The sequence below is a fragment of the Morone saxatilis genome, unplaced genomic scaffold (assembly GCF_004916995.1).
Source record: "Morone saxatilis isolate NCDOM2014 unplaced genomic scaffold, NCSU_SB_2.0 Contig18, whole genome shotgun sequence".
Taxonomy (NCBI): Eukaryota; Metazoa; Chordata; class Actinopteri; family Moronidae; genus Morone; species Morone saxatilis.
In genome coordinates, this window is record NW_023339740.1 from 20,017,797 (window position 1) to 20,034,665 (window position 16,869).

The following is a 16,869-nucleotide window of genomic DNA, read 5'->3' on the forward strand; positions in this document are numbered from 1 at the left end:
AAAAAAAAAAAAAAAAAATAGGTTGGCTACCAAATCCAATTTAGTATCCAGACATGCTGCATCTGCTCGGACGTCCTGATTACCACAACAAGGAAATTCTGCAGCCCTCTCAGGCTGTAACTTCCCCTCAGTTCACCCTCATTTAATTTAAGTTTGTGGGCCAAAGAGGTTTCACAGTCTGTGACATGTATGCATGAACACATTGTATTTCCCCTCCCTCCCTCCCTTCCCTTGCAAAACCAGCTGGAAGATGATGTGAGGGAAGATCACAAGGATGCACTGAAATCTAAATATAATGCCAGTCGCTCTGCACATTGTTACTCTTGCAGGGATTCAGTCGTCAGAGCAAAGAGAAGTGGATTTTTAATGGGCTGAGATATGATTTAGATGGAGGAGGCTCATTTTCCACTTATGCTGTACACATGAAGAGTCACACACGCAGTTCCTCACAAGCCGAGGGCCCCTTTGTACAGGAGCCAAGCATATGTGTTTTTAATAAGTTTACAGTGTTGCAGATGAGGGCGCATGGCTGACCAGGCTTAAAACAAACACAGATAAAAGGATTATGGACACAGGGCTTCTGTGATCGGAAGTGGAGCCACGAGAACGTGTGGGAATATTTGGATTTCCCATGCTATCGCGTAGTGTTTGTATACCCTCATGATTACTGACTCTAACTTGGGAGGAATTAGGTGAAATAATATGAAGATCCAAACAAGCGTGATGACACATGTAGGCCCCCCCCCCTGCTGGGGCCAGACGTTTCTCATAACACTGCGCACACTCTTCTCACAGTGATTACAGCGGCCTGTGAAATTAGCAAGCAAGCCTGTAAAACCAAAACCAAGGGAGGTGTGTACGCTGTAGCTTAATTAGCATTTTACCCCTTGTGGTTAAGCCACAGACCATGAGTGCTGGTGAAGGCAGAGCTAAAACCACTGTGTGCCTTCTTTGTGAGGGCGCGCTGCTGTAGGGATTAGGCTGTAGGTGCAGTTCACGGGGGTCATTCCTCTTCTCGCGTCTGCACACTGCTCTACTAAAGTGTCACAGTGTGTTTGAAGGCAAATGTGCACGCTTAGCCACCGTGGCGCGGCCCTGTCATGTTCAGGTTTTTTTTCTGTTGCTCATGCTATCGAGGAAGCCTGGGAAATATTGTAGCTACTAGCTCGGATATTAAAGGCCGGCGGCTCCTGTGTCTCATTATGCAAGCAGTGCTCCGAGAGATCAGCCCCCCCCCCATGACTTCATGATGTGGAAAGTTGTGGTGACTGCAGAGTGCTCGGAGCAGAGCCCCGGGTCTGTTGAATGAATGCTAGATCAGGTGTGGATTGCAGTCTAGTAAACAGACATCAGATGCTTCGGCCACATTTCAGAAAAGATATCGTCGTCGTTGGAGACTTTATTAAGTAGTCAGACAGTGCACTGTGCTTCTATCCATAAGCGTCCCACATAATGATTCTCATCTGACAAAAGGATGCTTAGTGTAAGAACATCAACAGCTTTGATCTTGTTTCAAAGAGGGGGCCCGCATACGTTCACTTGGCCAGAGTGCGGTTGGATGTTTGAGGTGTGGACACCGCGGGGCTTGTCAGCAGAACCAACACAGCTGTGAGATTAGAGTGCAGAGACACTACAAAGGGACCACATCGCATTTCCAACACAAAATAACCAACGGTCACGGTACACACTATGAATGGAACATGCAGTGGGAAAACAAAAAAGTGCTGTTAGTTTCAACACTGAACTTAAGGAGTTAGGACAAGATGATGTAACAGCTTGGGTGCTGGAAGCTGACTGTCTCTTATTTGATATGTGAAATGTCTTGTAGTGTGTCACCTCATCGAGCTGAAATATCCCAAACTTACTTGGAGAATGATGTAAAAATAAGCCCTCATATGAGCAGCTGTAAACTGTGTTGTTGTTTAAGGTAACCCAAGTAAAGTATTGCGCTACCATGCACAACTTATATAGATTTGTTATGCAGTGCACCTCTGAGCTACACCTAAAATAAAATGTCTAATACATTTCTTTTTGCCACTACATATTTTGTACATTGGTTCTGCTGCAAAGATACTCCCTCCCGAGCTAATAACCACAGATCCACATAAAGCCAGGCAAAGTTAGCGTTGAAGATCAGATAGATCGGATGTCTGTCTGGATGTCTGATTTGGGGTAATAGGGAAAACAAAGGGCTGTTTCAAGATGGAATTAAATCAGAAATTGCTGCGGGAAAATAGTCTAGTATATTGTTTCAATTAAGTCAAATAAGTTGTTCTCTTTCATCTTCTGCCCTCACAGTCCAAGCTGAATATGGAGAGTTTGACCAAGCCAGAGTTGCTGATGCTCTTCAGTATCCTGGAGGGAGAGCTGGAGGCCCGGGACCTGGTCATCGATGCCCTGAAGGTACTCATCAGTGGAGCTAGTAACATAATAACGTTAAAGTCATTCTCTGAACAAAATCTGTCTTTGTAATATCAAACACACACACACACACACACACACCCTCTAGGCTTGAAAAGGGGCTGTTAAAAGCTGATGGTTTTGATGGTGATTAGTGGTGACGAGTTTTCACGGCAGGGGAAAAGTATCAAAGTGACTGAATAAACCTCTCAAACTTTAGAAGAAGAGATTACAGAATCAGGAAGAGATTTTGCTACAGCGCTGCTTTGGGAGGTTGCTGTGGATTTTGATACCGTTATTCTTACGTATTGGATCTATAGAGTTGTGTATTATGCTTGTAATGTACCACAGGCATCGTTTTTGGTGTTACTGGATCTAAGGCACATAACGATCTGGCAACAAAATAAGGAGAAAAAAAAAATCAGCAAAAACTATTGAGATTTAATCTAAGTTACCCTGGATGATGGCAGTCATTTCCTGCCAGAAAAGTTCTGTTTTATGGAAACAACAAAGCCGTGTGTCTGAAGTTAATATTCGTCTGGATCTATCCAATTTGCTTGCAGCAAACTAGTCTGTCTCTCTGAAGAATGGAGTGAGTCTCTTGGGGAATTGTCTCATAAGTCACCCTTTTCATAAGTTTAAATGAGTAGACGCATCCCAGTGAATTTGAACGTAAACTCAATTAGAATTAGCCACAATGTTGAGTACGCACACACACACACGTTTCGACAGAGCAGCTACTTCCAAGTCTTATTTTGGCGGGATTTAAATTAAAGGATTGTCAGACTATTTTCCCCACACTGTGTCCTTTGCTGTGCTGTGTCCCGCAGCCCCACATACTCCACCTCTGAGTGCCTGTGCATGGCTTTAAGGATGTTTAAAACAGTTGTAAACTCACTTCAATAACACTGTGTCACCGTGACACTGTTAATAAACCACAAACCTAAAATAGGCAGTGAATAAGCAACCTAACAATGGAGCTTTTCTGCAGAAAATGGCCATACCTTTCTGAAACATTTATACAACACTGCAGACTTTCTTCTCACGATTAACATTCGACGCTCTTTGGAATGCTGTTCACTTTGCTGGTGTAAAATGCGCCATTGAAAGAACAAACTGCACAGGCAGCCGGCTAAGAGAGCCTACTGCTGAATGTTCATGTGTTGTGTCTAGACCACATTCCTACATCTCTCCTGGGATCTGGCCATCTAAGGCAAGAAGAGTTACAGCACGCTGGGTGCCTGATGACTCAATGTGAGCGAGAGTAGGAGTGAACAAATAAACATTGGCCTTAACTAGAGCTTGAGAGGAATATGGCTGTGCTTCTTTCATGGCTCCACCAGCACAAACTGTTAACCCATTCAGGTCTGGGATTGGATCAATGCTGCAGTGTTAACCCTCGCAGAGCCTTAAGGAAGGGTATAATCACCGATCTGTAGGAAATTCATTGTAGGGAGTAAGTAGAACTGATCTCTTGAGTTAAACTGATGTTTTTCCAAAGGCGAAGCGCGACTTAATACCTTTCTGCTGTTCTACCGTTCAGGAATTGGTGTGAGGTGGAATCTTGGGTCTTGCCTTCACATGAAAATAAATTGCTATCAGTATAATGTCCCCCCATAATTATTTGGTCTTGGTATTATTTTGCTAAAAGCAATGCTGTGTCCAAGTTTACTGAACTGCTAGTGTGTACACTCTGAGTCTCGTTCCAACAATAAGACACGGTCCAACATTAATTAGAGAAGTGTCTCTAGTCATCTTGCTCATGTCCGTCTGAACTGATGTGTCACCGCTGCACAGAGTGTCATGTGTGAAATGTTTAGCTCGGCCACAAATCACCATGGGAGTAACACCACTGTTTACTTCTTGGCCTTTCATGCCTTTGCTCATCTGGTTAAAAGTAGTGGAACTGGCGAGTTTATATGTGTTATCCCCATTCTCCGTGTTCTATTTAAATCTAACATTCTTATCGGTGATTTTTCTACAGGATATGGTGCAAGTACAGGATGTGGGGTTAATGATGTGGTTTTTCTATGGTGCTCTATATTTAATTATGCAGAACTATCGCTGGCATTCTAACTATCCGCTGCATTTTTCCTCTTGTGACTCACTTCTGCAGCTGCTCACGCTGTGGCTTTCAAAAGGAAGTTAGTCTCTGGCAATGCTCGTATTTGGCACACAAAGCCCTGCAGTGATCCAGTCGTCCCTTTGCTTTGGGAAAATAATAGGAGTCTTTACTTTGAGTTAAAGGGGGATTCAGATATGGAAATGAGCCTTTTAATTAACTGTTGAGTTCACATGGTGTGCTTGACTAGAGCTTCAAAATGGACAAACTTCAAACAGATTTACCTTGTGTTCTCTTAGGTAATGGGGCAGCATAAAATAGGGGAAAAATAGCCTTTCCTCTAGATTCAAGATGCATGAGCTAATTGAATTCAGCTACTGTAGCATTCTTTGCATTTGATCCAAAATCACGTGATTATGATCGATAGTGTTCTTCAGATATCCATATCCATGGCAGAGAACAGCATGCATGAGCATTTCTGCCTAAGCGACTCTGAAATATATAGGACTCTAGGGTAAGAAGTTCATATATCACCTTCCTGCAGTATTATACAGATCTTGCCACCAGCACTGCACGACTGAAAGAGTCCAGGCATGTGTCAGCAAAAGATAAGCTGGATTGGAACCAGTGCAGCCATGGCACAAAGACGGCTTCCCAAGCAAAAGCACACAGGTTGCCAAGAACAGCATCCAACAGACAAAAGCATGAATAATGGCGGTAGACTGTGATGAATAACAGACATGCTCCGAATGTTCATAGGTATTGTACATGTACAGTATGATGTAATGAATAAGCTCTGGTAGATTTGGGTGTTAAATATTAAGTAACGGTAGAAATGCGTTTCCTGTAATCCCTCTTTCTGCTTCCTCCACCCTCTCTGCAGCAGAGGAGGATTGATGGAAAGGAAAACAGCCTCCCTTTGTGTTGTGGAAGTGCACGTTTGTATGCGCATCGAAGGACTGGGGAGGGAGCTGAGAATGAGTCTGTGTTTAATAGAGGTCCTAGGATTTAGAAAAACACTGAATTTAAAGGCCAATTATCAAGTTATGGAAATGCGTGCATACATAAACTTCTAAAGAAAGAAAGAAATCTGAAAAATCTACATTAAGTGTTCTCTTTGTACGTTTCAGAATGTTTTCCTCCTTTATGAGCAGTGGCTTACAAATTCATTTTCTGTCTGTATTTCATGTAGCTGCAGTGATGAAAGTCAGACTGAGTATATGTCCTCAAGCAAAGTGCTGTTGGTGTCAAGAATGGAAACCCTGATCCAAGCGTATTTAATCTTAGACCGTAAAAGTGACACATCAGAGCAGACAGTCATTGACGGGAACAGGGATGGGCTGTGGGCCAAGTCTGTAGTCAGATTCCTCTTTGAAGATTTTTTTCTTCAAATGTAGATACCTACCTTTTAGAAGAAATAAAAAGAGACCAACCCTAAAGTAATGATGGACAGTATAAAATTCTATTTTTAACTTTAGTATTTATATGAATCAAAAATATTCTTTGGCAGACAAAAGTCATGTTTTCGAGTCAGTCAGATGTAAAACCTGCATTGTATAAACACAGTGAGGAAGAAGGACCATGAGCCACATTCATAAGACATTCTCTATCACACACAAGACTTATGTTGAGATGCTGTGTGGTCACTGGCCTTTAGATTTCGCCCACATTTAAGAGGCATTTTTGAATCCTCCTGGGCGCCCTGTGTTTTCCTGTTTCACCCCTCCAGGCCGTTTGATCTGCCTTCACACCATCCTCAGCGGACTGGATCAAATAACAGCAGCAAAGCCTTGCCCTCCTCTTTTTGTGCCAGACGAGCCAATATTGTTGAAGATGACGATCATGAAGCCTGTTATCCTTTATGGACTGCTGCTTGAACTTTGGCTCTCAGTCCGTAGACATCCATTATCAGGCCCTATATTTGTTTAACTGGATTCACTTAGAAAAATAATTCATTTGCTTTGACAAGGTGTGTTCAGTCTTATAGATTTGTAGTCTGTATGATTGTGGGTTCTGGTATTTTCAAGTGCTTTGTCATGCGTTTCTTTCTCAGTGCTGCTTCCAGTTGGTTGACATAAATCTGTCTTTGTACGAGTGCGTCAAGAATGATTACCGCTTAATCATCAGTTATATGCAACTCGTGGAAAAGTATTCGTGAATAATTTCTCTTGAGTATCAGCGATGCACCAATCCAACCTTTGAATCTACATTACATACAGTTAATTTATCAATCACTTCTTGTCAAAATTTTTTTTTTTGTATCAGTTACATGTATTTACAGTGGGTTGCTGACTACATTTTTAATGCTACAGCAACGCCTAGCCTCACACTCCCTTACATAAAAAAGTGCCAAGAAGGTCCATGCAACAAGATATATCTGGGGAAAGGAATGTACTGGTAGACTACCGTATCATCAGCGCTGTTTATTGGCTGTTAGCTGAGGTGGTGGAATCTGTTCTGGAAGAGAAAAAGTCGTTGCATCCCTAGTTAAAATAGCCAAAGTTATACTCCAAAACAGTGAAAACGCACGGTATGTACATTCTGCCGCTAGCGGCCTGGAAGTTGCGTAGTAGCATGGGATCGTGGGAGCTGTCGACTTAATTAACAACAACCCCCACTGCTGCTGAAAATCTATCTGACGGAACTCAGAAATCATATTCACGGAAGAGGTATTGTATTAAAGGTTTGTCCACATTACGTTTAGTCACCTTAGCTGACTTCCTTCCTCACTATCAGGGAAACACGTGATCCATGCTTCCCTGGGAGTTCTAATAAATACATGGGGTAAAGGGGATATGATGCCAAATTACAGATTTCTCTGTGTTTGAACATGGTTAGAAACATTTGGAATAATATATTAACAGAAACCAACAAAACGTATAACGTAGGTCTAGTTGTTGTTGATTTTTATGTTACATATTATACCTTTAAGTAATCTTGATATCAGTCGTCAGGAGCTCGGGCCTCACCCTGCTAGAGAGGATACTATTCTCTGTAATCTCTTGATCCTCTTTTGTTGAAACCTCACTAAGACACATTGCCAGCTTTGCTGTAGCCCTTCTCGCTCTCCCTCTCTCTCTCTGTCTCTCTCTCACACTTTAGCCTCTTTTCACGGCAGGCCCCAAAGGCATCTGCTGAACCTGAAATGTCTTGCTGCCATTATCCCTCCTTTGTCATGAGTTAAACAGAGAACAGGTCTGCCTTGGCCAAGGCCCAGTCCCGAGCAGCTGTCCTGCTAAAGATAGACAGACACACACCATCTGTTGCTCCTTCCTCATGCTAGCGCTTTTTCTCTTGTATTTTTATGCATTTCCTCTCCCTCTCTTCCCCTTCTTTTATCTACTGCTCATTTACCACTCAAGCACTAGAGATGTTAATCAGGGTGTGTGGAGCGCAGTATTTGATTTCCTGTTTAAATAGAGGAGCTATGACAGCAGCATGTGTCAACTAAAATCCTCAAATCAACTTAAAAGTTCAGTGGTGTGGATGTCAGTTTTTTGACTTGCAACTAGGGTTAGATTAGTCAGGGGATCACTAAAGTTATTAGGATTAATCACCTGGGGAGCATGAACAGTGGTACCACATTTCATGGCACTGCATCCAATAATTGTTGAGCTATTTCGGTCTGGGCTGAAGTGTTGGACTAACCCACCAAACCAACATTGTCATCCTTGAAGTCACGCCACTAACATGGCTAAAAATCGATCTTTGAAAATGTACAGGCAGGAGCCAGCATTGAGTCACAGCTGAACGTCTGAGCAGCCAGACAAGTGATCCAAGAGACGATTCACATATTACAGCCAAGTTACAGTCTTTCTGTAAGGACATCCGTGCAAAAGCTTAAGTGAGCTAATCAATTCCACTGATAAACATTTTCTGCCACCTAACCATCAGACTACAGACATACTATAACTAGTGAATCGATCACTGCCCCCTCTCAGCGCTCCCTCTCACTCTTCTTCCTCTTGCCATCTCTCCAGGCCCAGCGTAAAGAGCTGTTTATCCAGGAGCGCTATGGCAGGTACAACCTCAGCGACCCCTTCCTGGCCTTGCAGAGAGACAGTGAGGCTGTTGGGGGCCAGAACAAGGACCCAGGCTGTTCCTCCCCCACCTCCAATCCTCTGGTGGTTCTCAAACTGGTGGTGAGCCACTGCAGGAGGATGCAGGAGAAGATGTTGGCCCAGCTGGCTGCAGCGGAGAGCAGGCACAGAAGGGTGGGTGTGGATGTGTGGTTCTTAATTAGGGGAGGCAGACATGAACTGGTTGCTTATGTGGAAAAATTAAAAATTATTAAAAATTAATTATTAATTAAAAAAAATAGATCAATTGGGAAACATAAAACATAAAAATTGGCTCCAGTGGTGGAAAATATGTTAAGAAATATGAATGGAGAAGGCAGCCAGTAAAGTGCAGTTTTCTTCTTAAGGTATACAATATTAAACAACTGCTGACAATAAAATGTTGGTACACGAAACTAATTTGATTAAAATCATCCCTCTTCACTAAAACCTTTTGTTTCCAAAATGTTATTTTCAGCAACAGCAGAAAAACAAACAGAATTGTTTTCAGCATTAACTATTTTCACAGGCACACACACACATAAGTACTTTCACAGGTGCAGGGTAACAGGCAGGAACAATGCAACCTGCACCCTGATGTCACGTTTCCAGTTTTTCCTTTTGTTTCAAGTGAGCTTGAGTTTGGAGTGTGAACACACTATTATTTAAAGTGATGACACACAACATGTTATTGTCTCCTGATTTCATTATTAGTTCAGTATATTGAATGTTCAAAATCCCTGTTATTTCATGTTAATATCATATTATAGTTATATAAAACACATCAAGAAACAAATATTTAAACTACTTGTTGAAAAACTACGATGGATTTAAGTTCCACTTATTATAATTGTATACATAGACCATAAAACATGTTTTTTGCAGAGAAGAATATGAGGTAGGTTAAGCTGACCATTTTAAATGTAGTAGAAAGTCTTTCATCAAAGAGTCATTAAGGCCTTTTATCATTTTGGTATTCAAATACAACTTTAATATTTAATGTACATTTGCACCTTATGATTGCTGCTGTATGTTTTAGAAGTGAACGAACACAAAGTACTCTATCATTTTAGGCTTTCTAAAACCTCAGAGTGAAAACTATACTTTACTCCGCAGGCGGGGCTGAGCATGGCACTTATTTACATGAGTAGTAGTTGTTGTTCTTGTAGTTGTAGTTGTTTAGCTCAACTGCCAACAGTATTTTTGCTTACACTAGAGTAATGCTATCGCTTCAAAATAATTGTTATTGGCCTCAATTATCGAGCAGAGGAAACTCATGTGAGACCATTTCATTCCTGACTCTCTGTCTCCCCGCTGTGTTTGCTTCAGGTCATTGCAGATCTGGAGGAGGAAAAGAGGAGGCATGCCGAGGACACAGCAGAGGGAGACGATGTCACTTACATCCTGGAGAAAGAGAGGGAACGCTTACAACAACAGGTGCCTTCTAATTAATAGTGTACTCATTAAACGTACTGGATAAATAAAAAGCAGTCAATGAGTGATTGAGGAAGTTTTAAAGAAAGCAGTATCAGTACCTTCAGCACTGTCTGAAGCAAAACAATGTTAGCTATGTATTCACTAAGCTTATTTAATGTGTCTCAACTCCAGCTGGAATTTGAGCGGAGCCAAGTCCGACGGTTGGAAAAAGAACAGCGGCGGATTACTGACCAGCTAGAAGAAGAACGGGCTCAGCACAAACAGCTCTCCTGTGCTTTGGCCAAAGAGTGCAAGTGGGCCAGCGCCAGGGCTCTGGAGGAGGGTCACCGGCTGACTGAGCTGAGTCGCAAATTCGACAAGGTATTAGCATTTTGAATCCAAGAAAGGGAATTTATTTCCTTTTGTCGTTACAAATGTTGGAATGAATGAACAAGCTTTTTTCTCACGCAGGAAAAAGAGGCTTGTCAGGCCCTGCGGAAGGAGCTGGAGGATGAGAGGAGGAGAGCCCTGAGAATGGAAGCGAGGGTGGAGGAGCAGCTTGCCGAGTTTGATACGGAGCGAGAGCAGCTCCGCTCGCGTTTGAAGAAGGAGGAAGCTCACTGTTGTCTGCTACAACAACAGGTGGGAACACTCGAGCACATTCATCACGCAGGTGGCAATAGATCGCAGATTGTGCATACTGTAACTACCTCAACTAAAGAAAGATTAGTCTGCATTGTACAGCAAAATTACTGCTTAAAAATAATCTTTTTTTATCCCCCCCCATTTTGTGATTAGGTGGAAGAGCTGAAGAGGAAGCTGGAGGAGGCCAATACGATGAGAGATGTTAAGGGGGTAGTTACAGCTCAAGTGGAGGTACAAGAAAAGGTGTGGGCCACTAAAGTTCCCCCAGTAAAGACAGCAGTAGACACTATTAAGGTCGAGGACATTGAGGAAGACAGAAACCAGCAAACTGTGCAGCCAAAAGTCAACGGCCACCACAGTCCAACGGAGACCAATGGGCACCATGGTCCAAACAACGCCCTCTCAGAGAAGGTCTGCCTACAGAATGGGAATGAAAATCCTCCAGTTCATCAGACCCAGACATCGCTCTCATCCTGCAGTGCCACGCCCTCCACTCTTCCTCCTTCCTCGCCCTGCGCCTCGCCTGTCCTTGCCAAACACCCACCAGGCAGCCCGAGCCCTGGTAGTTACCAGTCTCCCTACCAGGCCGGGATCAACCAGCGCTTCCACGCTGCTCGTCATAAGTTCCAGGGCACCGTTGAACCAGAGCCTCAGTCACAGGCCGCGCAGCCTCCCCTCTCGCCAAAGGAGGTCCCCCCTGTGACCAGCAGCTCCTCCGTAGAAGCCAGCCCAGTCAAGCAGATGGCCCGCAGCACAGTCACTCAAGTCCTATCTCGTTTCACAACCGTCCAGCAGAGTGTTACACCAAAGCTCGCAGCACCGAACAATTCACCCTTCGGCACAGACTACCGCAGCCTGGCAGCGCCCTTGTCTCCGGTCATCGGAAGGGCTGCAGGAATACTTCCGCAGGGGATCAGATCACCCACCATCCCGAGGGCAGACAGGGGCAACCCTCCACCCATCCCCCCCAAGAAGCCCGGTCTGGCTCAGGCCCCTCCCTCCCCGGCCGCAGTGCCCAGGTCGTCCAGCCATTTCTCTGACAGCCCCCTCTCAGGAAGCTGTGGCCTCACCTCGAGCCAGGAGGGAGTCAAAGAACTGGACATGGTGGTTTCTTCTAATTAACTGATTGTTTGATTTGTCAAGAAATTAGTCAGCTGCTGCTCTGCTTGTGACACGATGGTTTAACCCACATCATAGAATTATGATTGAGATATTGTTTTGTACATGACAGGATTTGTATCCTATGCTTATTTGAACAGAGATCCCTTTAAACACTGTTATAATTGTATTTATTAGATTATTTTTTAAATATGTGCTGAGGCACTATTTTAGGTAGTGGTTCAGGGGCTGGTACTAATGAGAAGTTAGTTTTAGTGTCAAATGTGCCAATACTGTATGTTGGGCACACCTTACTGTTACAAAATATTAAGTCTTTTTATGTCGTTTTATGTCCAAAGAATACAAATCAATTTATCACATGAAGAGTTTTTTTCCCCCTATACTTTGTCTCTAGTATGTTGCTTGTTATTACAACAAATACTGTAATCTTCAGACCAAATATAGTCCTTGGACCAATGTATGTTACATTGTCTCATTTCAATGTGCACTCATGTACGTAGCTGTCGTTTTTATAAAAATGTATAGTTCATTTTATAAATGTTCCTTAGTTATTAATGTCTTGATAGTTTTACACAACAGATTATCTCATCAGTGTTGTACTGAGCTTTGTTCATGTATTACTTTAATGAAGCATAGTTATGATAATCTTATAGGCTCATGTTCAGGAATCATTGTACAATATCTTGTTTGAGATTAGTGATTCTGATGAATGTCACCCCTTTGTCATCTATAAGAAACCATTTTAAAACACAAGTATTATATAGTCAAACAAGGCTTTGATAAATATAACACAACTGCCGTGTTGGTTATCTCTTTTACCAGATCCTTTACAGTATTGTATATGCTGGAAAGTTACAGATTTAATAAATGAATCCCAAAGATTTTCATGTATTCATCTCTTTATTTACTCTCATAGGAATGTAATGCTGCCAGCAGGCAGTGGTGTAGGTGGTGATGTACTAATGTTATGAGGAGAAGCTGCTTATAGTCTCTGGCTTGGAAAAGATTTAGTGTAGGGCTGCAACCAACCATTACGTTCATTATCAGTTAATCTGCCAATTATTTCCTAGACTAATTGATTAAATCTTTGGTCTATAAAACGTTATGAAATAGTGAAAAAAAAGATTTTGCTCATACAGCTTGTTTTATTTATGTCCCAAATCCAAAAGTATTCAGTTGTCATATGTGACAAAAAAAAAAAAAACTTGAGAAGCTGATTGAAGCTTGATTCAGCATTTTTGCTTGAAAAATGACAGACAGTGAATTGATTATAATGCAGATTCATTTTCAATCGACTTATATTGATTAATTGACTAATCTCATACTTAGTATTCTTACTCAGAAAATGTTAGATACCACAAGTAGTATAAAACCTTGTGTCATTCAATAGATAATGATAAAGTTACTTCATGAGAGTTTTTGGCCAAGAAAGGAAAGTGTAGCTATTGTATGAAATAAAATGAACAAATGCATTTGTATAGAAAAGTCCACTAATGTACTATTCTGCAGTATGGATATACAGGGGTGTTTTTTTCTACTGTACTGCCAAAGACTGTCCTCTAGAGGTCAATATTTGATAAGTAACTACGTTTCTTACAGCAGACACGAATGATTACTCACCACAGGACATCTACCACTGTTTCTCTGATATACAGAACATACTAAATATTTAGTAGATTGTATCGATGTGACTTGGATCTTGGTTGGATCTTTTTTTACTTGGTTGGCACCATAAAATATAGCGGTAAAAATGTAAAAAGTAATAAGCCATGTTCATATACTGTATTATTTTGTACTTCATTTATTTATGAATCCATAAAAAAACAAGTGTGTTGGTTTCATGCAGAGTTTACATGCAATGTATTTCTTTGAATATCTTTTTAAATAGTAACAATAGTTTTAAAGATGGGTGAAGATTACAGAGACTGCATATATATACAAAAGATATTGATTTAGTACTATATTGATAGCTTTATTCTATCCTCTGCACGCGTGACACCGATGCACCGTGTATTCTACGTACGTATTTGTGTGTATGTGGTCTGTGATGATATTTGGATGCTGAAAAGAAGAATCTCACCTTTTGCTCCTGTTTGGTTGCGAAGATAAGTTATGAAACCCTTAAGTGGACTGAACTGTTTGTTATTTTGCGCCCTGTGTTGCTTCAACTGTAAACAACGCTCTAGTGGTATGTTTTTAGAGTGAAGCAACTTACGAGAGAAACTGGGTGGTGATGATGACTTTGCAATTGCGAAAGTGCACAGAATATACAGAAAGACGCTTGACAAAGATCTGTTTGGTCCATAATGTCACAGTATATATAGAGTCTCTTTCACACACACACACAGACACTCTCAGTCAACGTGGCCTGACATCATGACCAGCAGATGTATGCGGAGCACACGCTGACTGGGCTTTCCGTCACACTAAATCCCCCTCTTGGTTGTTGGGGAAGGGTTGGCTGGTTAACGGGACGGGTCACCTCTTTTCTGCTCAGCTCACCTAATTAACATTCCAGTGTAGGACAGCAGGGCCGCATCCCAAATCCAGCACAGGCACGCCTGGTCCTCCAGCAAAGCCCCCCCATCTTTTTCAGCCTCCATAAACACAGGCTCAGGTTGATGAGCTGTGAGAGGCCACGTCCTCGCTGCTGTCACTGCCAGCATGGCTGCTCAGCGCTCACTCTACTGTACTCTACTGTCGTCATCTGCTGGGAGACAATCCACGACACTTAGCAGAAGATACGATAGTTGCACTTAAGCCTCACTTTTTAAAAACTTGGATGTCATATCTGCGTTGACCTGAAATGTCTTTGTATGCTTTAATATTCAAGCTCTGACTTCAGGCTTTGGGCTGCATGACTTGGATTAAAAATAGAGCTTTTTTAAAAACTTTTAGTCAAGCTATGGGTCACGACCCAAAATGGAGTTGGCTCTCCTTTTGTTAGGATTTCACATGACAAGAGGGGTAATAATGAACTTTTTCCCTAAGAATAAATCTCAGAGCAGTAGATTACGTTTGTCCAACCTCAGAAAGTTGGCAAATCCTTTTTCCTGGCGAGGGCATGTACATTTTTTGTCGCTGAAATGTGTTCTTATGTAAATTTGTTGGAGCTTTGTAAGGTTGTGTGAGACATGCTAGTGATTAAAGCACTATATATATATATAAATAAATGAACTTGAACTTGAACTTGAACTTGAAAAGGATTGCTGCAGCCACATGTCCCTCCTGGCCGGATCTGGTAAGTGCTATACTTTATGACTGTTGTGCACAAAAGCAGATGTACAATAAGACACATGGCTTCATGGCTGCAGCGCCATGTTGTGTGAATGAGATGACAAAACCGAGGTCAAGGAGGGAGCACGTAACTTGTCAGGAGTTAAACCGCAAATTTATGGCCGTCTCATTTCAGGCCTGTTGCATAAAAGCAAAATGCAGTCCGTCTGGTCATCACTCTTCTTGTCTGTATCAGTGGTCGCACATCAACGTCATCATCATCTTAGCGCTCATCTGTGGCTTGTAGTGCTCCAAACTCATTCTTATCGTCTTTTTTTCTTTCCTCCCTCTTGTCCCCTCTTCTCCATCCAAAATTAGCCCAGGCCATGAGATGGGCCTAGAATAGGAGTTCAGGCCCCCACACTGAGCCTCTTAAAGACCACAGCTGGAGCTGGCTCAAAGCGAGACAGAGGGAGAGGGAGGGCCGGATGACGAGTGTTATCGCCACCATCACCTGCTCCCTGTAAAGCAATTTGTTATAGAGTTGTCACTGTAAAATCCATAGCTTGTCCTGGGGTAAAGAAAGACAGGGTCACATGTAATGAGGATCCGAGTGTCGCTCCAAATCCAGATATGACATAACGGAAGGACAAACAGCTGGGCAATGTGTGCGTTTCTGTCTATGTGTGTGATATAGAATAAGAGGGAAGAACATCCAGTGACAGAAAGGACACAGGCTTGAAGCCTACAAAACTGTAATAAGTATACAATGTTATATGAATTTATTTGTTGTTTTGGAAGTAATGACAAAAAAAAGAAGTATTTCCTGATAAGAAAATGTGTCATTTGGAAAACCTTACATTCACAAACACACTATTTCATCTGGTGTCTGTACTCTGGTATTTTTAGGCAGCTGCACTGTTACTGACCTTTATGTAGGTCTCTAACTAACACCCCTGGATTTGCACTGATTAAAATGACCTCACACTCCAGTACACACATACTGCGTGCACGTAGCTTCTCGTCAGTATCTTTCTCTACCTGCTGGACACACACACGGCACCAAGTGACTCACTGAAGTCGCAGGGATACAAGCCAGATATGTCCTTGAGGTGGGTCATATGTTTCCACACTGGCTCGATGAGACAAACCTGTTTCTGAATCGGGACTGTTGATATGAGCTGAACTACAAACATGCACTGTGGTGGCATTACAGTGCATATACTCTCCCCACTCTCCCACACTGAATCTCATGGCTTGAAGGTAACTTTTGAGAAGTTATTAGTCCTTTTATAACAGAAAAGAACTACATTGGGCTCCATACCAAACTTGGAGAAACCAGGCATTACAGCACACGACAGATAGAAGCCATGTCAAGGGTCAACCACCACGATAATGTAAGCTGCTACTTCTACTGTGTGCAGTTGTTCTTCAAACCAACCATATGCAGACAAGTGACTGGAGTCTGATTTTGGGACTCAAATTATTTATAAGGCCAAAGTATTTCCTCCACCCTTTCCCAGAAGATATTTAATACATATATATTGTTAAATATTTGTTTGAACTGTATCTTCCAGTCCAATGTGATCCCCATCTTTGAAGCAGACTCCAGCTCCTGCTTCAGTTCAGACATCTTGGATCCAGATTTTTTTATTCTCCAGGACACTCAGCCTCACCCCTTGTCTATTCTCCCACTGTATGGATGGTTATCTTCTTCTGTGTGTGTGTGTGTGTGTGTGTGTGTGTGTGTAGTCTGCTTGCCAGGTCTTAATGGTAGAGAGGAGGTCACATTGTTCAAGTCCTACCTGTTTTGGTGGCACCTGGAAGTTGCTTAACATATTTTCCATATGTTAGCTGTCTATTGACCTAACATTGTCATTCAGCTTTTTTACAGTGTAATCTCTGTATTAATATTTCTGTCTTTTCTGTACTCATGACATCTATTGCATATCT

General features: G+C 42.2%; 1 protein-coding gene across 1 annotated transcript in view; it reads left to right on the forward strand.

Annotated features, from left to right (window-relative positions):
• LOC118328891 (CTTNBP2 N-terminal-like protein) overlaps window positions 1-12,576 on the forward strand; it is a 13,309-nt gene extending 733 nt beyond the window's left edge. Inside the window, exons 2-7 of the mRNA XM_035662818.1 lie at window positions 2,299-2,403; window positions 8,443-8,676; window positions 9,850-9,957; window positions 10,129-10,317; window positions 10,408-10,578; window positions 10,735-12,576. Coding sequence (XP_035518711.1) covers window positions 2,299-2,403; window positions 8,443-8,676; window positions 9,850-9,957; window positions 10,129-10,317; window positions 10,408-10,578; window positions 10,735-11,703 — 1,776 coding nt within the window. The 3' untranslated portion in view covers window positions 11,704-12,576. The remainder of the gene's footprint in view (window positions 1-2,298; window positions 2,404-8,442; window positions 8,677-9,849; window positions 9,958-10,128; window positions 10,318-10,407; window positions 10,579-10,734) is intronic.
• Window positions 12,577-16,869: the final 4,293 nt, after the last annotated feature.